Source organism: Sapajus apella, unplaced genomic scaffold, assembly GCF_009761245.1.
Source record: "Sapajus apella isolate SASKATOON/1434 unplaced genomic scaffold, GSC_monkey_1.0 scaffold2, whole genome shotgun sequence".
Classification (NCBI taxonomy): Eukaryota; Metazoa; Chordata; class Mammalia; order Primates; family Cebidae; genus Sapajus; species Sapajus apella.
Window position 1 is genome coordinate 75,423,615 of NW_022436942.1, and position 24,989 is coordinate 75,448,603.

General features: G+C 45.3%; 1 protein-coding gene and 1 pseudogene across 3 annotated transcripts in view; one reads left to right on the forward strand and one right to left on the reverse strand.

Annotated features, from left to right (window-relative positions):
- NOS1 (nitric oxide synthase 1) overlaps nucleotides 1-24,989 on the reverse strand; it is a 228,813-nt gene that overhangs the window by 51,601 nt on the left and 152,223 nt on the right. For all 3 annotated transcript variants that reach the window (XM_032240963.1, XM_032240971.1, XM_032240980.1), the window contains exons 4-11: nucleotides 23,565-23,693; nucleotides 21,432-21,577; nucleotides 19,458-19,620; nucleotides 18,611-18,702; nucleotides 12,932-13,073; nucleotides 10,448-10,587; nucleotides 4,964-5,138; nucleotides 1,931-2,032 (exon numbers count right to left, since the gene is read on the reverse strand). In XM_032240963.1, the coding sequence (XP_032096854.1) occupies nucleotides 1,931-2,032; nucleotides 4,964-5,138; nucleotides 10,448-10,587; nucleotides 12,932-13,073; nucleotides 18,611-18,702; nucleotides 19,458-19,620; nucleotides 21,432-21,577; nucleotides 23,565-23,693 (1,089 nt within the window). The remainder of the gene's footprint in view (nucleotides 1-1,930; nucleotides 2,033-4,963; nucleotides 5,139-10,447; nucleotides 10,588-12,931; nucleotides 13,074-18,610; nucleotides 18,703-19,457; nucleotides 19,621-21,431; nucleotides 21,578-23,564; nucleotides 23,694-24,989) is intronic.
- On the forward strand, nucleotides 17,562-18,042 carry LOC116525228 (annotated as a pseudogene).

A 24,989-nucleotide genomic window follows, 5' to 3' on the forward strand; every position in this document is an offset into this window, starting at 1 on the left:
GTGATCCACCTGCCTTGGCCTCTCAAAGTGCTGGGATTACAGGCATGAGCCACTGCATCCACCGCCCTACCCCACCACTTTTTGTATATAGGAGGAAGTGTCTAGCTACAATCACTCCATTTTGTTTTGTTCTGCTGGTGTTTGCTTGTTTGTGTATTTAGTATTAAAATTACCTTATACTTATGGCAAACAGTGCTGGCTCTCCATTTAAAGTGGTGATATGAAAACTTAAAATACACATTTTTAAATCATAAAGATGAGTGGATTAAGAAATAAAACAAGTCCATCACAGCTGAGATGGGTGGGAGTGGACTGGCTGTCAGGGAAAGCCGGCCCTGGGGCCTGCTGTGGTTGATGGGTTTGAATTCACATCTTGTCCAAGCAATGTTTTCTCTCTCTGCCCACCTTGCCCCCTTCCTGCACTTTTCTGTTTTCATTATTCAACTTTTTTTTTTTTTTTGAGATGGAGTCTTGATCTTGTCACCCAGGCTGGAATGTAGTGGCCTGATCTCAGCTCACTGCAACCTCCATCTCCCAAGTTCAAGTGATTCTCCTGCCTCATCCTTCTGAGTAGCTGAGATTACAGGCATGCACCACCATGCCTGGCTAATTTTGTATTTTTAGTAGAGATAGGGCTTCACCCTGTTGGCCAGGCTAGTCTCGAACTCCTGACCTCAGGTGCTCCGCCCGCCTCAGCCTCCCAAAGTGGTGGGATTACAGGCGTGAGCCACTGCGCCCAGCTAGTTTTCATTATTCATCTCACTCACATCCCTATTGTCTCTGGCTTGACAGACTTCATACCAGTTCATCAGGACATATGCCATGCTCCTGAAACCTCATTCTCTGTGGTTAAGAGAGAAGGGAGGTGGCCACTTTCCCTCTTGCTCTGTCTCAATTTTTCCCTTCCCTTTGACATTCCTCAGTGCACCTACTCCATCCACATCTGACATGGGGACCTATGGCTTCTATCCCTATCCACCCATGGCTAGATTTAACACCTTCATTCTGCTGGCTATGTGTGCCTCTCACGTGCATCTGCGGGGGTCTAACTGCCCAGACTGGAAGACCCCAGAAGATAGTGATGGTCCCTATTATAGACAGCAACTTCTATTCTCCAGGTCTCCTCGTTGGCCCAGAGGAATCCTATTTGATGCCCATTGTCCTGGCATAGTTACAGCTAGCGTCCCCCTCTGGCTCTCAAAAGTGTTGTGGTGGCCGGGCGTGGTTCACGTCTGTAATCTTAGCAATTTGGGAGTCTGAGGCCGGTGGATCACCCAAAGTCAGGAATTCAAGACCAGCCTGGCCAACGTGTTGAAACCCTGTCTCTACTAAAAATACAAAAACTAGCTGGGCATGGTGGCGGGCATCTGTAATCCCAGCTACTCAGAAGGCTGAGGCAGGGGAATTGCTTGAACCTGGGAGGCAGAGGTTGCAGTGAGCCGAGATCATGCCACTGCTCTCCAGTCTGGGTGACAAGAGTGAAAGTCTGTCTCAAAAAAAAAAGTGTTGTGACTTAGCTGATACATTTTCCAGCCATCCTGCTATAATGCCATTTAGTACAGCCTCATGCATTTAGGAGTCTATATGTTTCTGATGATGTTGAAGAGTATTTGTCTCTGTTATGTGATAATCTGAGGCCCTAAGACAGAGAGTATGCCTCTTGTTTGAATTCTAAGGAACTCAAAGCAACAAGACAGAACACTCCTCCTCCCCCTGCCAACATCTGTTCATCTCTTCATCAAATGGTCTCTCCCCAAGGTCCACTCTGGAGAGGAGGGCACGCAGGATGGGATAAAGACCATGCTCACGGACACAATCCCCTCAAGGGTGGTATCTGGCAGTGAGGTCTCTTGACCCTCTGCACCAAGGCTCTGAAAGGTTTGAGCTCCCATTTGAGGCTTGCCCCTGGTGGTTCAGGCCCTGGTGTTACCTGGAAGCTGTAGAGAACTGCGATATTGATCTCCACCAGTGCCTGGTCCTTCCACAGGGAGGATGTCTTCCTCATGTCTAAGTTCATCTTTTTGGCCACTTCCTGAAAGAGGAAGGAAACACAGATTTACAGGCTAGGGTATCACTGGATTTCAGGTAGAAGAGGGACAGGGCTAGTCGCATGAAAGAATTTCTTTTCTTTTTTTTAAATGGAGTCTCACTCTATTGTCCAGGCTGTAGTGCAGGGGTGCAGTCTCAGCTCACTGCAACCTCCCAGTCCTGGGTTCAAGCAATTCTCCTGCCTCAGCCTCCTGAGTAGCTGGGACTACAGGTACCTGCCGCCATGGCTGGCTATTTTTTTGTATTTTTAGTAGAGACAGGGTTTCAGCATGTTGGCTAGGATGGTCTTGAACTCCTGACCTCAGGTGATCCGCCTGCCTCAGCCTCCCAAAGTGCTGGGATTATAGGTGTGAGCCACCACGCCCGGCCTCTGGAGCATTTTAACAGAGTGCGTCACCTGCTTTCTAGTGGGAAAAGCTCTTCATCCACCCTACTCTACCTGCAGAGAGGTCACAATTTAGCATTTAGGCCGTTTGTGTTTTGAGCTCATGAGGCCCCTGCCGGACTCCATCTGACAGATAAGAAAACTGAGGCTTAGACAGGTGCCTCGACTTGTCCAACATCCACAGAAGCAGCTAGTCTCAGAGTTGGAGCCCAGGGAGATGGCTAATGTACAAGACCTCAGAGCTGCTCTCCAAGCAGCTGAAGTCTTTGGCAAAATTACTTGCAAAAAAAAAAGGAACTCATGACATGCATGTTAGAGCTAAGGCAGAAGCAGGAGCTGGTGTCAGGAGCAGGGAAGATCCAATAGCAAGTGCATTAATTAAAGCCTGCTTTGCACTTCTGCTGTCAATACTAGTCACTGGAGGGAACCCAGGTCTCATTATGGGGCTAGAATGAAGCAACTTCTTGGGTTTGGGTAAACTGCTCCCAGACCCAGCTGCCAATGTTTATACATAATGGCAGGTGGGATTGGAGGGTCGGGTGGGAGACAGGCTCATTTCAGTTACCCGGAGACTATTTTTTGCAACTGAAATGTAAGCAGAGATCGGTGAGCAGACTTCCTAACCCACTCTTTGAGGCTGAGGCATTAGGTTCTGCTTGGGCTCGCTATCAGCGACACATTGGTGGGAAGAAATTTGGTGCCGCTTTCCATGAATACATACACAACTGGAGTCAGTGCATGATAGAGGAACGTGTGTATAGCCAGTCATGCTGCTACTGTTAATTCTACAACATTATTTTGGTTAAAAGAATAGAAGTTAATTGCAGGAAAAAAAAATCCTTAAAAAATAATCCCCAAATGCAACCTGAGCTACCTCTACGAAAACTGCCTGCCATGTTTTTTTCCTTCCTGACAGAAGTTTGCACGTATTAGTCATTGTTTAGGCTGGGCGTGGTGGCTCACCCCTGAAATCCCAGCACTTTGGGAGGCCAAGGTGGGTGGATCAGCTGAGGTCAGGAGTTCGAGATCAGCCTGGCCAACATGGTGAAACCCTGTCTCTACTAAAAACAATAATAAAAAAAAATAGACAGGTGTGGTGCGTGTACCTGTAGTCCCAGCTACTTGGGAGGCTGAGGCAGGGGAATTGCTTAAACCCAGGAGGTGGAGGTTGCAGTGAGCCGAGATCGCACTATTGCATTCAAACCTGGGTGACAGAGTGAGACTCCCTCCCCCCAACCAAAAAAAGAAAAAAAGAAAGAAAGAAGAAAGACGTTTGCATGCATCAGTGGTTGTTCAGAAGAATCTCCTGAGGAACTTTGCAAAAGGCAGACGCCCAGAGCCCACCGCAGACCTACGACATCAGAACCCCAATGAGCGGGACCCAGGCATCACGAAGCCCCCAGGTACGTGCCATTGTGTGGTGAAGCTGAGGATCCCTGGCATCTATTTTCCACAGTGACACCAGTGGCTTTTTAACAACACAAACCTAATGCTCGGTACTGGGTTCTAATCTTGGTTCCAGGCCTTACCTCCTGTGTGACACAGGCCCGGCGCTTAACTTCTCTGTTTCTCAGTGCCCTCTTTCGAAACAAATCCAACAGCAGCAGAGTGTTGTTAGAGACATTTGCTGACAAAAACACAGCAATCATGATGCTTTCACCAAAGCTGGGCTTCAGGAAGCACCGCTCCAGCACTTTTTAGTAGATACGGATGACTCAGCCCGGGAGAGAATCAGACCCTCCGCCGAGAAATGCTTAGAGTGGGGAACCACTGCCAACCCTCCTCCCTTGTTTTTTAGAAAAGACACTAAATATGTCCCGAGGTTGTCGGTCATCCTTAAGCTCTTCCAACAAGATTTAAGACCGAGAGGCAGTGGAGTGGAGTGGTAATGAACTTGGACCATAAAGTCAAACCAGACACGTCCCAGCCCTCCTGCCCGCTGGCTGTGTGACCTTGAGCTTGTCATCTGTTGAAGGGGGATTCTCATACCTCAAGGTTCAGGTGAGGATTAAATGAGAATGGAACACAGAAACAGTGCTTTGAATGCTGTTAGCACGTACTGTGTGCTATGTGCTATGTGTGTTTGCCATTTTCTTTCCTTCTCCTTTCCTTTCCTTTTTTCTCTCTCTTCCCCTCCCTTCCCCTCTCTTTCTTTCCTTCTCTCTCTCTTCCTCTCTCCCTCCTTCCCTTCTCTCTCTCTCTCTCTCTCTCTCTCTCTGAGTCTTGCTCTGCCACCCAGGCTGGAGTGCAGTGGTGTGATCTCAGCTCACCGCAACCTCCCCCTCCCAGGTCAAGGCGATTCTCCTGCCTCAGCCTGAGTAGCCCGCCATCACGCCCAGCTAAGCTGCTGTTTTCAATGTTGTTAAAGACACAGATGTCCCCAGTGTTTCCAGGGGCTTCTCTGGGATTACAGTTCTATTCTAGCCCCTTCAGGTTTCCAAGCTACCAAGCCCAGCCATGGGGAAGGGGACTGCTGAGACAGTGGCCTCTGCGGTGTGCTTTTCCCTTGTGTCCAGAGAGGGTCCTTACCTCCAGGATATTGTAGCGGGAGTTGTCACAGTAGTCACGGACACCAATCTCCGTGCCCATGTACCAGCCACTGAAGGGACAGGCGCTGAACTCCAGGCCGCCAATCTCCAGAAGCATGTTGGACACGGCGGGGAGGCCGTACCACTTCAGCCCCAAGTCCTTGAACCACTCAAACCTGCAGGGAGCAACAGGGCCCAGCTCACCTGGAGCAGGTGTCTCATGGGTGGGACAGTTTGAATCTAGAGATGCTGAAATGCCAGCGACTGATTCGGACTGACAAGGTCAGAATATGACTCCTGGGCCCTGCTTCAGATTGGTGGAATCACAGGTTCTGCAGCTGGGGCCTGAGAATGTACATTTTAAACATATTTCTCAGGTGCTTTGGATGGATACCCAGGCCTGGAAACCACTGCCTTGGGCTGCCGTTTCTCTTCCAAACGCACCCTGAAAGTGAGTCCAAGAGAAAGTGTGGGGACTTCTCTCCCCGTTCCCCAACTGAGCACCTTCCTACCTCAGGGCCTTTGCACAAGCAGCACCTTCCTCCTGAAATCTCCCTTCTGTGCTTCCAGCTCTTACTCATACTTTAATTTTCAGCTAAAATGAGGCTTATTCTGAAAAGACTTCCCTGAGGCCCAGCTGGGTCAGATGATTTCATCCTAGGCATTATACATTTCTTTTGCTGCACTTTATTAAAATTAAGTGGTATTTGAGTAACTATGCATGTAAGCGCTTCCCTTCCTTGAGATCATAAGCACCATGAAGGCAGGGGTTGAGTCAGCCCCCAAAGCTAGCACAATGTCTGGCCTGCATGGGGAACAGTGAATTGTGTTGGATGGGCCAATACATGAATGAATAAATGTAGGCCACAAAGAACTGGGTGAGTTCCCAGATGTCAGGCAGTGTCAGGAGCCTCAGGACACCTGCTTCCTCTCCAAGGCCGGGACTAGGGTGAGGCAGGTGTGGCACTATCCTTGGGTGTAAAATTTAATTGGGGGAAGCTATTAGGTTGGTGCAAAAGTAGTTGTGGTTTTTGCAATTACTTTTGCATCCACCTAATCGTTTCCCCCTCTTAAGTTTACTTTTGCCATTAAAAGTAACGGCAAAAACCACAATTACTTTTGCATTAACCTAATAAAAACCCAAGAATTAAGATCCATGCTATTATTTATTTATGCAATATTTGAAAGTAATGCAACATTAAAAAAATCCAAATTTGTGTACATATATGAACAATAATGTAGAATTCCACCCTACACTTGTATGAGAACTTGTTCATCTCACTCTAATCTCTGTCCTGAGCAGGATTCTATCTTTATTGAAAATGTTGATATACTGTTCATCATGTGTTGTTTTTTTTTAGAAATATTAACTTTGAGACCAGAAACTATAAAACTCCTAGAAGAAAACATCAGGGAAATGCTTCAGGATATTGGTCTGGGAAAAGATTTTATGATTAAGACCTCAAAAACACAGGCAACACAAGCAAAAATAAACACACAGGATTATGTTAAATGAAAAAATTTCTGCACAGCAAAGAAATGAGCAACAGAGTGAAAAGACAACCTAAAGAATGGGAGAAAATACTTGAAAACTATTCATCCACCAAGGGATTAATATCTAGGATATACAAGGAACTCAAACATTTCAGAAGCAAAAAACCCAAACAACTGGATTTAAAAATGGGCACTTGCTCTGAACAGACATTTCTCCAAAGAAGGCAGATAACCAACAAATACAGGAAAAAATGCTCCACATCACTCATCATCAAGGATATGCAAATGAAACCCACAATGAGATAACGTCATGTCCCAGCTAGGATGCCAATTATAAAAAGACAAAAAATAACAAATGCTGGCGAGGTTGCAGAGAAAAGGGAACTCTTATTCCCACTGTTGGAGGGAATACAGGCCAGTACAGGAGTATGCAGAACTGTACAGTAGTTCCTCAAAAAACTACAAATAGAACTATCACGAGATCCAGCGATCCCACCAGTGGGCACTTATCCAAAGGAAAGGAAATCAAGCCGGGCGCAGTGGCTCATGCCTGTAATCCCAGCACTTTGGGAGGCCGAGGCAGGCAGGTCATTTGCAGTCAGGGATTTGAGACCAGCCTGACCAACATGGTGAAACCCTGTCTCTACTAAAAATACAAAAAAACCAGCTGGGCACGGTGGTGTGCGTCTGTAGTCCCAGCTACTTGGGAGGCTGACACAGGAGAATGGCTTGAACCCAGGAGGCAGAGGTTGCAGTGAGTCAAGATGGTGCTACTGCACTCCAGCCTGGGCAACACAGTGAGACTGTCTCAAAAAAAAAAAAAAAAAAAAAAAAAAAAAAAAAAAAGGAAAGGAAGTCAGTATGTAAAAGTGATATCTACACCCCCATGTTTATTGCAGCACTATTCACAGTAGCCAAGATATGGAACCAACCTAGGTGTCTAACAACAGATGAATGGATAAAGAAAATGTGTGATTTATATTTATATACACACACACACATCTATATATATAAATACTATACATATTGACTATAGTCTATAATGTATTTGTATGTTTTAAAATAACTTAAAGAGTGTAATATGATTGTCTGTAACTCAAAGGATAAATGTTTGAGAGGATGGATACCCATTCTCCACGATGTGCTTATTTCACATTGCATGCTTATATCAAAACATCTCATGTACCCCATAAATATATACACCTACTATGTACCCACAAAAATTAAAAGCAATAATTTAAAAAAAAAACAACTCTACCAGGTCTGGTGTAGATCAAGTTCAAAAGAAATTTGCAGTCATGATCTCCAAATTAATTATCTCTATATCTACACTGGAATACCACTCAGCTATAAAAAAGAATGAAACCATCGTACTCACAGCAACTTGGATAGAACTGGAGGACATTGTGTTAAGTGTAATGAACCAGAAACATTGAATATTCAGAGTTTAATATTTCAGTTAAACACTGAATAGTCTCACTCATAGGTGGAAGCTAAAAAAATGTTGATCTCATAGAAGTAAAAAGCAGAACAGAGGATGCTGGAGGCTGGGTAGGGTGGGGAGAAGGGGGAATGGGAAGCAATTTGTTAAAGGATACAAAATTACAGCTAGACAGGAATTAGTTCTAGTGTTCTACACCACTGTAGGACAACTATAGTTAACAATAATATACATTTTCAAACAGCTAGAAGAAAGGACATTGAATGTTTCCAATAGAAAAGATAAGTGTTTAAGACAATGAGTGTGTTAATTACACTGACCTGATCACTATACATTACATGTATTAAGACATCGTTATATATCTCAAGAATATATACAATTATTATACATCAATTAGACAAATAAAACATTAATTTTGATTTTAAAAATATTGCATTCTTATATTTATCTTGATTATTATTGAGTGTGTTAGCAACCCCCCTTGATTTTATTCAATCCTAGGTTTGAGTCTACTGACTCACAGTAGATGTCCTTCACCCTCAAAGGGCAAATGCTGTTTGTGTTGCTGGCCTGAGATCTCGCAGCAACTTCATGACTCCAAATCCCTTTTTGAACTTGATCCTCAGCAGGTCCTGTAGGGTTTTTTAGCCATTATTCTTAATTTTTATGAATACATAGTAGGCATGTTTATGGGGTAGATGAGATGTTTTGATACAGGCATGCAATGTGAAATAAGTACATCTTGGAAAATAAGCACATCGTGGAGAATGGGGTCTCCATCCCCTCAAGCAGTTATCCTTCGAGTTACAAATAATCCAATTACACTCTTTATTTTTTAATGCACAATTACGTTATTATTGACTATAGTCACTTTGTTGTGCTTTCAAATAATAGGTTGTATTTATTCTTTCTAATTTTTTTTTTTTTTTTTTTTTTTTTGAGACAGAGTCTGTAGCCCAGGCTGGAGGGCAGTGGCACAATCTGGACCCACTGCAACATCCGCTTCCCAGGTTCAAGCAATTCTCCTGCCTCAACCTCCCAAGTAGCTGAGATTATAGGCACATGCCACCATGCCCAAGGAATTTTTGTATTTTCAGTAGAGATGGAATTTTTGACATGTTGACCTCACACTCCTGACCTCAGGTGATCCTCCTGCCTTGGCCTCCCAAAGTGCTGGAATTACAGGTGTGAACCACCATGCCCATTCTCTATTTTTTGTGCATCTTAACAGTCCCCATGTTCCCCTCACCCCCTCTACTCCCCCTTCCCAGCCACTGGTAACCATCCTTCTACCTTTTATATCCATGAGTTCTATTGTTTTGATTTTTAGATCCCACAAATAAGTAAGAACATGTGATGTTTGTCTTCCTCTGCCTGCCTTATTTCACTTAACGTAATGATCTCCAGTTCCATTCATGTTGTTGCAAATGACTGGATCTCATCCTTTTTTATGGCTGAATAGTACTTCATTGTGTATCTGTACCACATTTTCTTTATCTAGACATCTGTTTATGGACACTTAAGTTGCTTCCTTAGTGTTGCAGCTATTGTGAACAGTGTTACAACAAACACAGGAGTGCAGATATCTCTTAGATATACTGGTTTCCTTTCTCTTCGGTATATACCCAGCAGTGGGATTGCTGGATCATAGGGTAGCTTCCTTTTTAGTTTTTTTGAGGAACTCCAAACTGTTCTCCATAGTGGGTATACTAAGTCACATTCCCAACAACAGTGTGCACGGGTTCCTTTTTCTCCATATCTTCTTCAGAATTTGTTATTGCCTGTCTTTTGGATAAGCCATTGTAACCGAGGTGAGATGCTATTTCATTGTAGTTTTGATTTGCATTCCAATTGAGAAAACTGTTTAAAACTCTATAGGACTCAATCATCAGATCCTATAAAGTTTTAAACAGTTCTCTCAATTGAAAATGTGGGCCAGGTGAAGTGGCTCATGCCTGTAAAGCCAGCACTTTGGGAGGCTGAAGTGGGAGGATTAGTTGAGCCCAGGAGTTCAAGACCAGCCTGGATAATATGGCAAAACACCATCGCTACAAAAATTACAAAAATTAGCCAAGCATGGTGGTGTGTGGCTGTAAACACAGTGACTTTAAGAGGCTGAGGTGGGAGGATCACTTGAGCCCAGCAAGTCGAGGCTGCAATGAGTCATGTTTGTGCCATTGCATTCCAGTCTGGGTAAAAGCAGCAGACCCTGTCTCAAAAAAAAAAAAAAAAAAAAAAAAAGAAAAAATACAGAAAAAGTGTGCTCACAACAGACAGTATGGTGCTTCTGCTCTTTCAACACTTACGGCTGGAAAAAGGGCATGTTCTTGTTGATGGCTCAGGAGTGAGATGATTCAGAAAAGGTAGTGGTCCCCAGGCTGGTCAAAGAGGACTTTTTTCATCTTGAGGGAGCCCATTCTGCCCAAGCCCCCCCTTTCCCCTTTCAGCTTCTGTCTGGGCTAGACAGAAACGCAGAGGGATGGGGCTGGGCACAGAGGGGCACTGGGCAAACCCACTCACCCTCTCTCACCCCTTGCCCATCCCTCTTACTTGGGGTGCCTGATGGGAACTTCCAACACCAGCTCTGGAGGAATCTGGAAGAGCTCGGGGTCATTGCCGTTGGCCTGAAGCAGGAGCGGAAGGACATCGAAGCGGCCTCTCGGGGGTTTCCAGCCCTGCTGTATGCAAATCTGCAAGCAGACCCAGCCAGATAATGCCACTGTACCCCAGACCCTACAAACACGACCCTTATGTGGGAAGTGGGAGTGGGGTGGATAGAGGTCCAAATGCAAGCCCCCAGGAGACATTTTCTCTGGAGGCTCTTGGCCACGTCACCTCGTTTATAAAGTTCTCCCTGATATCACCATGCATTAGCTTGGTGCAAAAATAATTACGGTTTTTGCCATTACTTTCAATAGCAAAAACCACAATTACTTTTGCACTAACCTAGTAACTAGCATGACTTCTCATGGGCCCACAGGACAGAGGGCAAACCCTTCATCTAGCACTGAGCTTTGTTTTCTGGGTTTTCCCTGGAAATTCCCAGAGGGCAAGGAATTCCCAGTGGGCAAGATAATTCCCAGAGGGCAACTGGAATTCCCAGAGGGCAAGGGCTGAATCTGATAACAAGTGCATCTGCAGGCTGCCAGCTCCGTGTTTGCATTAACAATAGGTATTGTAAGAGACAAAGAAAACCTGCTGAATCTGATGAAGGCAGATGTATTGGAGTCATCGTATATAATGCATTTGTTAGAGCGACGTCCAATAAAAATATAATCAAAATTTTCTAGAAGCCACATTAGAAAAAAACAACAGGTGAAAATCATTTTGATTTTATCTCTTTTTTTGCTAGTCTTCTTCAAATCATGGGAGAAAATGGTTTTAATAATATATCATCTTAAATAAAGTTCAACAATGTCCTTGATATTAATATTAATTTATTAATAGTATCTTAAAATATTACTATCAATACATTCAAATTATATATTTGACATTAAAATTAAATATATAACACACTTATTAATCCAATAATATGTCAAATAATACATTAATATCAACTTTAATTTATTAATAGTGAGTATATTGAAACCATATATTTAATATTAAAATTAAAAATATGCTTATTAATCCAGTGAATCAATTAATTTGTTAATAAATATATTACCCTAATGTATCCACATTATTACTGTTTCAACACTAAAAATGATCAATGAGTTCTTTTCCTCTCTTTTTTGGACCCAGTCTTCGAGATCCAGTGTACATTTTCTTTTAAGGCACATCTCAACTGGGACCAGTCACATTTCAAGTGATCAACAGCCACATGTGTCCATATTAGACAGGGTAGGTTAGAGGGTTTCAAAAGGTAAAATTACATGGTTAGGTTTGGAACGATTCTTTGTGCTTTGTAAAAAGAGGAAGCACTAAATCATGGCACAGGAGAACACGTCCCGCTCAGCAAGGTTTCTAGAGATAGAGCCAAAGGAAGAGGCTGGGGCGTTTATGTTCTTGTGACCACGAGGACAAGGTCAGCCAAGTACACAGTTAGAGCGCAGCCAAGTGGAGCAGGGAGTCTGAGTCTGGCTGCCTCTAAAACGGCACAGGTGCAGCTCCTGGTTGCCCTGGTTACAGCCCCCTCCTCATAAGAATAACATTTTCATAAGAAAAGCCACATGCAAATGAAGCCAGCAGCCAGGAGGGAGTGGAGCAGCCCTTAGCCTTGCCAACTGCGTCTTCGAGGAGGTACCACCCGGGATGACTTGAGCAAAGGACAACCGTGAAATGCAGCGGGGCACAAGTTAGGTGATTTTAAAAAAGGTGGCAGCAGGCCTGTGTGCCTGAGATCATTCTAAACACGAGATGTGCCTGTGCTGTCATGTGGGTGTGGTCCATATAAGCTACCATGCTTTACCTGTGCTACCTGCCCGCACTACCACCTGGAAGGAACTCAGGGCAGGGAGATGGTGGTAGTCACTTTCCTGGTGGCTTTTATGAATTGACTTGGGCTACCAGTAACTGTGGTGATGCTGGTGACAGGCAAAGTCAAGCATACTCAAAGGGTTGGGTGGCTCACGTTGTTGTGTCAACAAATGAATGAATGAATGATATGAAACTGACATATCTCCTAACTCAGAAAAAGTGGATACCAGATATGTCTTCCATTTCTTGGCTCTTACCTTCCTGATGAGAGGCAAGAGATTTAGACTGTAGTTCTAGCTTTTCTTCTCTAATCAGTTAGCAGTCTTGAATGACTCACTTGACCTTGGTGAGACTCAGTCTACCCATCTGTGACATGGGACAACAGTTCCCCTCAGGAGGGCTGAGTGAGTTAATGGCATGAAAATGACCAAATGACCAGCTGTAAAAGAACTGGAATGGGGAACAGCCTGATGGAGAAGTAGGTTTGGAGGAGAGTAAACTACCCCATTGGCAACTCTCCCCGTGGTGATAGTATTAAACCCAAAAAAGTCTGTGGGTAAAAGTCTGGGGACATAAGAGCCCAAGATGGGGCAGGGTAGGGGGCAGAAATGCTCGCACCTCTGTGAACTGCACGTTGGCTGGGTCCCCCAGGGTGGAGCCATCGGGCTGCTTGTAGCCAGCGTAGCGGATGAGCTGGGAGTTCCAGACTCGGAAGTCATGCTTGCCATCTGTCCTCTGGGGGAATATGGTGATGGCCGACCTGTGGTGGAGAGAGGGGAACACCTGGCATCAGGGTGGGATTTGTGCTGTGGGAACATACTAAACATGGTGCCACCCAGGCCAACAGCTGCTTGAAGCCCAGGGTGGATCACCTCCATGCCAAGGTCCCCAGGACCAATGAAGCAGTGGTTGGAAGGGAGAGGCCATGCTCTGTTCCTCCATTGGAACTGTGGTCTGTGGAGAGTGACAAGCCCCATGCCACCTTGTTGAAGGAAGGACTCCCTCTCTAGCTGGAGACTTTTAAATAATATTGACCTGAGCCAGTCTTCCAAAGAGTTATTCTGCAGCCAGTAATTTCCAGGGAAACATCAGACCTTGCTTCCCTGTAAGAATGTACTATGGCTGGGTGAAGTGGCTCACACCTGTAATCCCAGCACTTTGGGAGGCCGAGGTAGGTGGATCACAAGGTCAAGAGATCGAGACCATCCTGGCCAACATGGTGAAACCCCATCTCTACTAAAAATACAAAAATTAGCTGGGCATGGCGGTACATGCCTGTAGTCCCAGCTACTCAGGAGGCTGAGGCAGGGGAATCGCCTGAACCTGGGAGGCGGAGGTTGCAATGAGCCAAATTGTGACACTGCACTCCAGCCTGGCGACAGAGTGAGGCTCCATCTCAAAAAAAAAGAAAGAATGTGCTACAGAGTCCCAATTCTAGTCTTCTCCCAGCCATCATTAATTCTCATCCACTTTGCCCACCCTCCTTACCAAACCAGAGTTTATAGACTTAAGATTAAAAAGCAATCAGCTTGCATTTGTATTCACGTTTATTTAAAAGAAAACTGCAAGTCATCAGCCATTGGCCTCGCCTGCGTAAATGGAAAGAGTGAAGGCTATATTCTTTTATTAATTGTGGAAAGATGTTGTCTGCTGAAGGTCGTATCTGGAGCCCTGATCTCTCTGTTAAGAGGGAGATCAGCAAGTGTTAGGTGTTAGCAATGTCTTGGCACCCAGCTGAGCCTTTCTGCTCGGCATCATCATCAGGATTGGAAAAAAAATAAAAGGAAAGGGCCGGGCGTGGTTGCTCACTTCTGTAATCCCAGCACTCTGGGAGGCCAAGGCAGGTGGATCACCTGATGCCAGGAGTTCAAGACCAGCCTGACCAACATGGAGAAACCCATCTCTACTAAAAATACAAAATTAGCTGGGTGTGGCGGGTGCCTATAATCCCAGCTACTCAGGGGGCTGAGGCAGGAAAATCACTTGAACCCGGGAGGGAGAGGTTTCGGTGACCCGAGATCGTGCCATTGCACTCCAGCCTGGGCAACAAGAGAAAGACTCTCTTTCCCCAAAAAAAAAAAAAAAAAAAAAAAAAGAAAAGGAAAATAACTTTTTCACAACGTAGTTCAGTGTTATCTCACGGCAGAAGCTCTTGCCAGCTGGATTGGCTGGCCCCCCATCCCAGGCTATGGAAACACGGGTCCTGGCTTCTTATGTCAACACAAAGATCACATCTCAGGTCCAACTCATTGCCTACAGATCTTCTTGCATATACATTTCTGTCCAGAACCGTGTCCCTGCTGATCCCCTTGGCTGGAATTCCTCTCTTCCATTTTATGTCCAAGTTCAAGACCTGACTCAAATCCGCCCCCTCCACACAGCAACCCCTGTCTCATCTAGCTTCACAGGGCCTTGTTTCTGAGCATCGTTTTTAGGTCTTACTCTCTTACACAAGACAATGTAGAATGTAATTCTGCGGGGGTGATGCATCACAGCTGAGGGTGAGTCTAGAATCCAGGCTGAAGGCCAAAATCACAGAGAGTCAAAGATGCTCTTCAAGATCTCTTAACAGAGAGGCACCATCTTGGAGATGAACGCAGAGTGAGTCAAACAGTTTTCCCTCCAGCACTAAAACACATCGCTGTTTCTCTGGTTGAACATCAGATAAAGGGCGTTTGTGTAATGTGTATATTTAAAACGTATGTTTAGAAACACCAGAATCACACACAGCGAGCTGGGTGTGATGCCTACGCTACGTGTAGAAACTGAGACCAACGGAGGAACTAGAACACACATCTATGCCTCTACTCTCCTGCTTCCCCAAGCACAGTGTGAACCTGTACCTCTCCCTCTCTTCTCTCTTGCTGTCCTTCCTCTTTTCCTGTTTTTTTTTTTTTTTTTTTTTTGAGACAGTCTCACTCTGTCACCCAGGCTGGAGTGCAGTGGTGCAAGCTCGGCTCTCACTGCAACCTCCACCTCCTGGATTCAAGCAATACTCCCAACTCAGCCTCCCAAGTAGCTGGGACTACAGACAGGCACACTCCGGCACATGCCACTAATTTTTTTTTTTTGAGATGGAGTCTTGCTCTGTTGCCCAGGCTGGAGTGCAGTGGCATAATCTCACCTCACTGCAACCTCCGTCTCCCAGGTTCAAGCGATTCTCCTGCCTCAGCCTCCTGAGTAGCTGGGATTACAGGCGTGTGCCACCATGCCAGGCTAATTTTTTTTTTTTTTTGTATTTTAAATAGAGACGGGGCTTCACCATGTTGGCCAGGCTGGTCTTGAACATGTGACCTCATGATCCGCCTGCCTCAGCCTCCCAAAGTGCTGGGATTACAGGAGTGAGCCACTGGGCCCAGCTGACTAATTTTTTGTATTTTCTGTAGAGATGGGGTTTCACTATGTTGCCCAGGTTTGTCTCTGGCTCTTGAGCTCAAGTGATCTGTTCACCTTGGCCTCCCAAAGTGCTGGGATTCTGGGAGTGAGCCACAGCACCCCTCTGCATGGTATACATTCTTATATGGTTCTCATTGTTTTCAGACATGAGGGTTAAAAATTAAAAAGAAAAATAATCCACTGAGCTGAATATTTTCTTTAATAGAAGATCTCACAAAGACCCTCTAATACAGCAGTGAATAAAGTGGAGGTGCACTGCTGGGCCTGAGGTGACCCCCCTAAAGCCTGCTCAGAGCCCCATTTGAAAACCACCAGAAGAGACCCGGCGTGGTGGCTCACACCTGTTATCCCAGAACTTTGGAGGCCAAGGCAGGTAGATCACCTGAGGTCAGGAGTTTGAGACCAGCCTGGCCAACATGGTGAAGCCCTGTCTCTACTAAAAATACAAAAATTAGCTGGGTGTGGTAGTGCATACCTATAATCCCAGCTACTCGGGAGGCTGAGGCAGGAAAATTGTTTGAACCTGGGAGGCAGAGGTTGCAGTGAGCCAAGATTGAGCCACTGTATTCCAGCCTGGGCGGCAGAGCAAGACTCTGTCTCAAAAATAAATAAATAAATAAATAGAGAGAGAGAAAGAGAGAGAGAGAGAGAGAGAGATAGAAATCCACCAGAAGAGCCCATAAACTCCTTGAAGGCCTAACCTTGACCAGGTCCAGACACACAGGAGGGTTCTTTGATATTCTTTAAGGGATGAGGTCTCTTGGAAACGACTTGTCTTGGAAAAAAGACCTACATATCAATTCCTCACGCAAGCCCAGGTTTAGACCCCTTTTCTTACTAGGGAACTCGGAAAACTAGCAAACACCATTTCCTTCTTACAGAAAAGACACATCCAAGAAAATTCATCTTTCATGCAGAGAAGCCACTTTTGGATGAACTCAGTGAAGCCCGGGGGGCTTATGGGAATATCCCTGCAGTGATCCTGTGTGGCCCCAAGATGGGAGTGGTGCTCAGCGGCTGGGAACAGATGCCACAGCAGCAGTGAGTGAGCAGAGCCAACAAGTGTAGCTGGCTGTCTGTGGGGCCCCAGCTGTTCCATTCCAGCTGTCCCTCTCCCAGCTGAGACTTGCCAGCGTGGCTGCCACCAGCCACATGGATACCTGCCTGCCTCAGCCGGCCTGCTCCCTGGGGCTTTGTTCTTTGTATTGGTTCAAGAGGAATCCAAGGTGTGGCTTGGCTGGTTAGAACCTGAAAGGGCAGTCCCCACAGCATCGGCAAGAGAAATTGCCTTTTAAACCAAAGGAGAATTGGAGGCAGCTCCAGGCGACAGAGCAAGACACAGTAAAAGTAGGTCACCACCAGCAACAGGACTTTCCTAGTCCAGGAATCTCAACTGTTCCTTCCTGTCCTCTCCACGAAGGATACTGAACTGTGGGTTGAATGTGATGTTTGCTGCTGTAGTTTTGCAAACTACACAGGAGTCCACTTGCCCCAGAAGAGAAGAAACTTGGGATGGAGTATGGAATAAAGACGCCGGGGCTGGGCGTGATGGCTCACGCCTGTAATCCCAGAATTCTGGGAGGCCGAGGCGGGCGGATCACTTGAGGTCAGGAGTTTGAGACCAGCATGTTCAACATCATGAAAGCCTGTCCCTACTAAAAATACAAAAATTAGCCAGGTGCGGTGGCAGGCACCTGTAGTCCCAGCTGCTGGGTAGACTGAGGCAGGAGATTCTCCTGAACCCGGGAGACAGAGACTGCAGTGAGCTGAGATCATGCCACTGTGCTCTAGCCAGGGCGACAAAGCAAGACTCTGTCTCAAAAAAAAGAGAGGAAAAAAAAAAAGACTGGGCATCACGTAGGCTGGGATTTCTGCCATCCTGGGGACAAAACTGGCTATGGCTAGTGATTTCTCCCTGCACTACTACATAGGGCACAAGGGCAAGCTTGGGCATAAGTTTTTGGAGTTTGAATTTCAGCCAGACGGAAAGCTTAGATATGCCAACAACAGCGATTGCAAAAATGATGTCATGATCAAAAAAGAGGCTTATGTCCACGGGAGTGCAATGGAAGAACTGAAGAGAATTATTGATGACAGTGAAACTACAAAAGCTGATGCTTTGTGGCCTCCCCCAGACAGGGTTGGCCGGCAGGAGCTTGAATTGTCATTGGAGATGAACACATATGTTTTACCACACCAAAAATAGGTTCTCTTATTGATGTAAATCAGTCAAAGGATCTGAAGGCCTTCGAGTATTTTACTATTTGGTTCAAGACTTGAAATGTTCAGTTTTCAGTCTCATTGGATGACACTTCAAGTTGAAACCGATTTAAATGGTATGTTTTTCAAGCTGTTTGTATATTTCATTAAGGGATGGGAGGGTTTATTTGTCATTTGCAATATTGGGATTTTTATGAATGTGAGGCAAACACAAAAAATTTGTATGTAAACTGAAAATAAGAAAATACATTAGCAGTCTTATTGGTTATCTTTACTTGAGTCTACGTGGGTTGGACAGTCCCCACGCATATTAAATTATGTAAATAAAAGCCACCTTTTGTTAAAACTTTGCTCTTATAAAACACACCAAATCCTGAAAAAAAAAAAAAAAAAGATGCCAGGACACCTCTCCCGGCTTGACCTGTCTCCCTGAGATGAGGAACACTTCCCTGGCAGGTGAGTTGACTCCAGAGTCAAAGCCTGCCGTGAAATAACACTGAACTACAACATGAAAAAGTTATTTTCCTTTCCTTTCCATATTTTTTGAGACAGAATTTCACTCTTGTTGCCCAGGCTAGAGTGCAATGGTGTGATCTTAGCTCACTGCAACCTCTGCCTCCAGGGTTTAACGCTGCGGGGACTTTTGATCCCCCGCTCCCAGTGCCCAGCTGGTCAGCTCACCTGAGGTTCCCTTTGTTGGTAGCATACTTGACATGGTTGCAGATGTAGTTGAACATCCCATGGGCCGTGGTGCAGTCGCGGGCATCGAATACCTGGGAAAGGTGCAGGGTGGAAATGACTGCCTTCTCCTTCCCTCCCCAACCCCCCCAAGAGCAATCTCCACACTTTAGGAGAACCCAGATCCCACCCCAGCTGCTGTTCCACTGGCAAAGTGGGCACCCCATTATGGAGTCCTAGGCTGCGTTTTATATTTTCTCTTTTCTATCCTAATAACCAAGGCCAATCTGACCAGAAAAAAAAATTCCCCTAAAAGTAGGCATGGCATGTAAGTGAATGTGGGAAAGGAATGGAAATGAAGGGGGGGGAGGTTAAATGAGCTGGTTACATTTAGTCTTATGTTACTAGGGATTAGGGATTAAAACACAGAACACCCCCCCATCTTGATAACAAATCTACTTCCAACTTCCAACTATTTCCTAAAATAAAATCATAACCAAGGGACAAACAAATGCCTTCAGGGAGTAGGCAGAGAACATAAATAAGCCGAGTAGATGCAAGACAAAAGGGAGTGGTGGGGTCTGCGGTCAACTGAAAAGGATAAGCCCTCCCTCCCAAGAGATATGCAAGCTCATTTTTACAAAAGCACTGTGTTGGCTAAATGACACATGATTATCATCTAGAGCTGGTTGTGATCTTAGAATGTGGGACCCCATGACCGCCATCTGATAGGTCACCCTGGCCACCAGGTACCCTTGGTAGAAGCTTATCCTTTTTAAAGCACCATCCACTGCCCGTCCCTTCTTCCCTCATTTAAGGACTCTTCAAGGTATCTGACTTCACCACCTACCTGCAGTTTGGACCACTGGATCCTGCCCACACAGCGTGAGGCATTCCGCCAGGCGTGCTTGGCCCCGTAGATGAGCTCTGTGTCTTTGAGCTGGTAGGTGCTGGTGGTTTCAATCTCTTTGTTCACCTCTTCCAGCCTTTCCATGTGGGCTTTGGAGCCAAACCTGAGTGGAGAGGAAAGGACATGAGAATATCACCCCATCTTCTGAATTAGAAGTTGGTGGAACGGGAGAGCTATTCCAAGAGGCTAGAAGCTACAAAAAGTTCCAAGTTGATTTCTGGATGTAACAGTTTGATGTCTGGATGTAAGATAAAGCAGACACAGCAAACTCCAATGCCCACAAAGGCCGAACATTGTACATATAACTACACCAGCTGGGTGGGGACGATGGCAAACAGGTGGGCCAGGCCTTGTCCAAAGGGGGCAGCCACACCTCTACTCCTACCAGTTGTCACCTGACAGGAATGGGGGTCCAGGACTGCCAGATCTTTCCAGAGAAACTGGAAATCTGACTTTTAAAGGGAACTCTTCCAATTTTTAAGTGTTGGCAATGAATTCAGTTTTAGAAAGTTAAAACAATTACTACGAAAATTGTTTGGTTTTCAAAATGTTATGCAGGATAATATAATAACCCCCCATGTCCCAAGCCTAAAAAATAATATAATAGTTTCTTGGGGAAGACTTCCCCATCATAGCCCATTCTCTCCCCAGAAGTGACTGCTATCTTGAAACTGGTGTTTATCATTCTCATACATTTGTTTATACCTTTGCCACATGTGTATTTATCCTTCAACCATGTACAATGTCATTCTGCATGTTTAAAACATTCATATAAGCTGGGTGTGGTGGCTCACGTAATCCCAGCACTTTGGGAGGCTGAGGTGGGTAGATCACTTGAGGCTAGGAGTTCGAGACCAGCCTGGCCAACATGGCAAAATTCTGTCTCTACAAAAAATACAAAAATTAGCTGGGTGTGGTGACACATGCCTGTAATCCCAGCTACTCGGGAGGCTGAGGGACAGAATCGCTTGTGTCTGGGAGGAAGAGGTTGCAGTGAACCAAGATCATGCCACTGTACTCCAGCCTGGGTGACAGAGCAAGACTCTGTTTCAAATAAATAAATAAATAAAATATTCATATAAATGGTGCTATAATGGATGTATCCTTCTACAATTTATCCTTTCTTTTGCTCAAAGTTAGCTATGAACTTCAATTTTATTAACATGCAGAGCGCTAGTATCTTTGATTTTTATGGTTGTATAGTATTCCATCACTGAAATATACCACAACTTACCCATTCTCCTGTTAATGGCATTTATGTGGTTTCTTGTTGGTTTTTCTTTTTTTGACATGGAGTCTTGCTCTATTCGTTCAGGCTGGAGGGCAGTGGCATGATCTCGGGTGGCTGCAACCTCTACCTCCCGGGTTCAAGTGATTCTCATGCCTCAGCCTCCCAAGTAGCTAGGATTATAGGAGTGCACCACCATGCCCCACTAATTTTTGTATGTTTAGTAGAGGCAAGGTTTCACTATGTGGGCCAGGCTGGTCTTGAACTCTTGGCCTCAAGCGATCTGTCTGCCACGGTCTCCCAAAGTGTTGGGAATTACAGGCATGAGCCACTATGCCTGGTCTCTTGTTGTTCTTTAATTTTAATTTTTTCCTACTATAAACAATGTTCCAGTGAACATTCTTACCCATGACTTCTTATGAACAGGTGTGAGAGTTTCTCTAGGGTATGTATCTAGGCATGGGATTGCTTGAAATCTTTCAAATTATAAGCAACCCTTTGCAGGAGAAACAAAAGCACTTCTGGGGAACAGATGTGACCTGTGGGTAGCCAGATTCCAGACTCTGGGTCTGGCAGAGGCCTTGTGCTTTGGCCTTGGTTTACCTGTCTGCAAAGTTGGAGCTGACATCTTTGTCTCCAGCGCTCGACAACTTATCCCAGACTCCCCAGAGTTGACACACACTTGCCTTTTAATTGATGAATAGTACTGATCAATAAACTCTTTGGCAAGAGGGAAGAGCTGTTCTTTTGTGCGGACATCTTCAGGTCTCCGTGTATGCTGAGAAGGAAGCATGATGGAGCCCATGCAGATATACTCAGTGCATCCTGTTTCCTGGAAGAAAAAGAGATTTGGGCTATTGCTTGGTTTTACCCAAGACTGGCAGGTGTCAGGCTGTGGGCTTGGATCTGATATTCATGGTTGAGTTTATCTGGCTTTTAATCCCCAGAGGCAATTTCTCAAGTACCAGCTTTAAATCCTTGCTGGATATGGTCATAGCCATGGTAAGGAACAATAAGCAGCATTTTCAGGTTCCTAAAGAATTTGCTCTACTCATCTTGGGAAACAGAGCTTTTGACTAGGAATCAGAATTACTGGCACTAAATTCTGAAATATTTTTAGATTCCATGATGATCAAGAAAGAACTAATAGAGTGGCTACAGTAACTCATTTGAATGCATCTATGATAGATGGATTACAAAATGTGGCCCTAATTTTTCCCCTCACTGTATTCATACCCTTTACAACGTGGCTTTAAAGCAATTCTCCATGTAGAAGTGGAGCCTACCCCTTAACCCCTTGACTCTCGGCTTGCTTTGACCCATAGGATGTGGCAGAAATGACCCTGTGACAACTCTGAGTCTAGGCCTCAAGAGTTCTTGCATGTTTCTGCTCATTCTCTTAGAACCCGCAACTATGCGTGAATAAGCACAAGCTAGCTTGCTGGAAGAGCAGAGACCACATGGAACAGGGCTGAGTTATCTCAGCCAGGACCATCCTAGGCCACTCAGCTCTTAGTTGACCCCTCAGATAACTACAGATGCATGAGAAAGCCCCACTAAAATCATCAGAGTCTAGGCCAGATCACTAAACCTCCCAGCCAATCTGTAGACTTTTGAAACAGTTTTAATAGTTGTCTTCAGCCACTAAATTTCAGGGCAATTTATTACACTCAGAGTTACCATTCCTCCAAGAGGCCCATGTTCAACAAAAATTTAAAGCAGTATGGTGGTTTGTTGACTGCTAAAAATATTAGTGTTGAGGACACACTGTGAAACCAAGGAAGGGTTTGTTCAATACTCCAACAGTGGTCAGACTATGAGAGACAGAGACTGTATTCAGAAGCGGCAACTCTCCTTAGATTCTTTTGCATCCTGGGTACACAAATAAAAAGCATTTACATAAGACAGTGAGAATCCACCAGTGGTTCTCAAAAAGGGGTGAATTTCTTACCCAGGGGATGTTAGGCAATGTCTTGGAGACTCTAAGAGTTGAAGAAGGAAGAAGGAAACATGAAAAGTAGCTTAACAGTCAGAGACAGGTTTATTTTAAAGAATAAACCTGAGAGGGGCTTCTGGCTGAATTAGGTTAGGAGCACTTTTTTTTTTCTTTAATTTCTGGGATACATATACCTATCAACCCATCATCTAGATTTTAAGCCCCACATGCATTAGTTATCTGTCCTAATGAGGAGCACTCTTTTTTACAGACTAAGATTATTTAAGGATTTAGGGTGGTAGAGCTTATCACAGGCTTGGAATGCTGCTGTGTCTCTTTGTCTTGCTTATCTGGGAGGGAGTATTTTTGTGTCTGTTCCCATACATTTTCCTGCAGCTGCAGGCATACCCCCCAAGTCTGCTTTTAGCTTCCCTATTTTAGTGCACCCAAAGGAAAAGGAATGTGCTTATTAAGGCCCACTGTTTTACTGGGGTCCATTGTATGAGTGTGAAATTTGGTGGTTACCCAATAGACTTTCCCCCCACCTTCCTCTGTGCCCCAGCTGTCTGATCTGCGTTTTACTGTCTGCTTTCTCTGGCTGCTTGTTGTTAGAAGAGAAGTGATTTCCTTGAAATGCATGTGATTAGAAAGGGAGCAGGAACTTAAAATGGCAGTGTTTGCCCAAGACGATGGTGCTCCTGCTCTGTCCGAGACATTTTAGTTGTCACAACCTGGAAGGGGGTACACTAATATTTAGGGAATATGGGTTGGGGTAATGCTCAACATCCTACCACAGAGGACAGCCCCCACAACAAAGACTTATCCGACTCTAAATGTGGATAGTGATGCCACCCCGCTGTCTACACCCTGCTGGGATACTTACCAGTGTGCTCTTAAGGTGGAGGGTGTCAGTGAGAACCACGTCAGTCTCCCAGTTCTTGACCTTGAGGAAGCGTGGACACTTGGAGGGGCTGCCATTCTTTGTGGGGGACTGTTTTCCCGAGGCAGGAGGCTGGAGGAGAGAATGAAGGTGAAGATGAGTCAGGGTCTTGAGTGGACTAACATTGTCTCCCTGGGGGCTGGGAGAGCCACTGTTCTTTCTGGGATCTGTCTTGAGTCACCAACTGTCTGGATCTAGAGTAAGATCCAGCCCTCCCTGGTTGACATGTACAAGGTTCCCAGGAACCTGATTTCTCCTACATGGAAAGAAACACCATGGAAGAGCCTCTTGGTTTCTGCTCTAGGGAGAGGGGTGAGGAACTCAAAGGTGGTCCCTGGTTTCCAGCATAGGGTCTGACACAGTGAGGAAGGACTTGGTGAACGTTTGTTGAATGAATACATGACTGAAAGGACACCATCAGCCTCTTTAAATAATAGCCCCCAGCACCAAGGAGTCAAACCTAAAGCTCGGCTGATTTACTTGGATTTCTAAGGCTTTCTGTGACAGCCCAAACTCACCATTTCTGGTAAGTACTGAGAAAACAGAAAGATTTAAATGGAAAGATTTTGGGCCAGGCACAGTGGCTCACACCTGTAATCCCAGCACTTTGGGAGGCTGAGGCGGGAGGATCACTTGAGATCAGAAGTTCGAGATCAGCCTGGCCAACATGGTGAAACCTCGGCTCTATTAAAAAACACAAAATTTAGCCAGGTGTGGTAGCGCACGCCTGTAATCTCAGCTACTTGAGAGGCTGAGGCAGAAGAATCTCTTGAACCTGGGAGGCAGAGGCTGCAGTGAGACAAGATTGTGCCACTGCACCCCAGCCTGGGCAGCAGAGTGAGACTCCATCTCAGACAAATAATAATAAAATAAATGGAAAATTTTTGAAGCAAAGAATATTGTCCTCACATTTGGGGTTTCTGCTTTTTATTATTTTATTTTTTATTTTTTTCGAGACGGAGTCTTGCTCTGTCCACTCAGGCTGGAGTGCAGTGGCACAATCTTGGCTCACTGCAACCTCTGCCTCCTGGGCTCAAGGAATTCTCCTGTCTCAGCTTCCTGAGTAGCTGGGATTACAGACGTTCGCTACTACATCTGGCTAATTTTTGTATTTTTAGTACAGATGGGGTTTCACCATGTTAGCCAGGCTGGTCTCGAACTCCTGACCTCATGATCTGTCCACCTTGGCCTCCAAAAGTGCTGAGATTACAGGCGTGAGGCACCATGTCCAGCCAGGTTTCTGCCTTTTAAAACTGCCAGGCTTGTTCCTGCCTCAGGATCTTTGCACTTACTGTCCCCTCTGTCTTGAACACCTTAGTCCCCCATTTGTCTTCACCCTGCAAACAATTTGACCAGTAAGTACAGGGG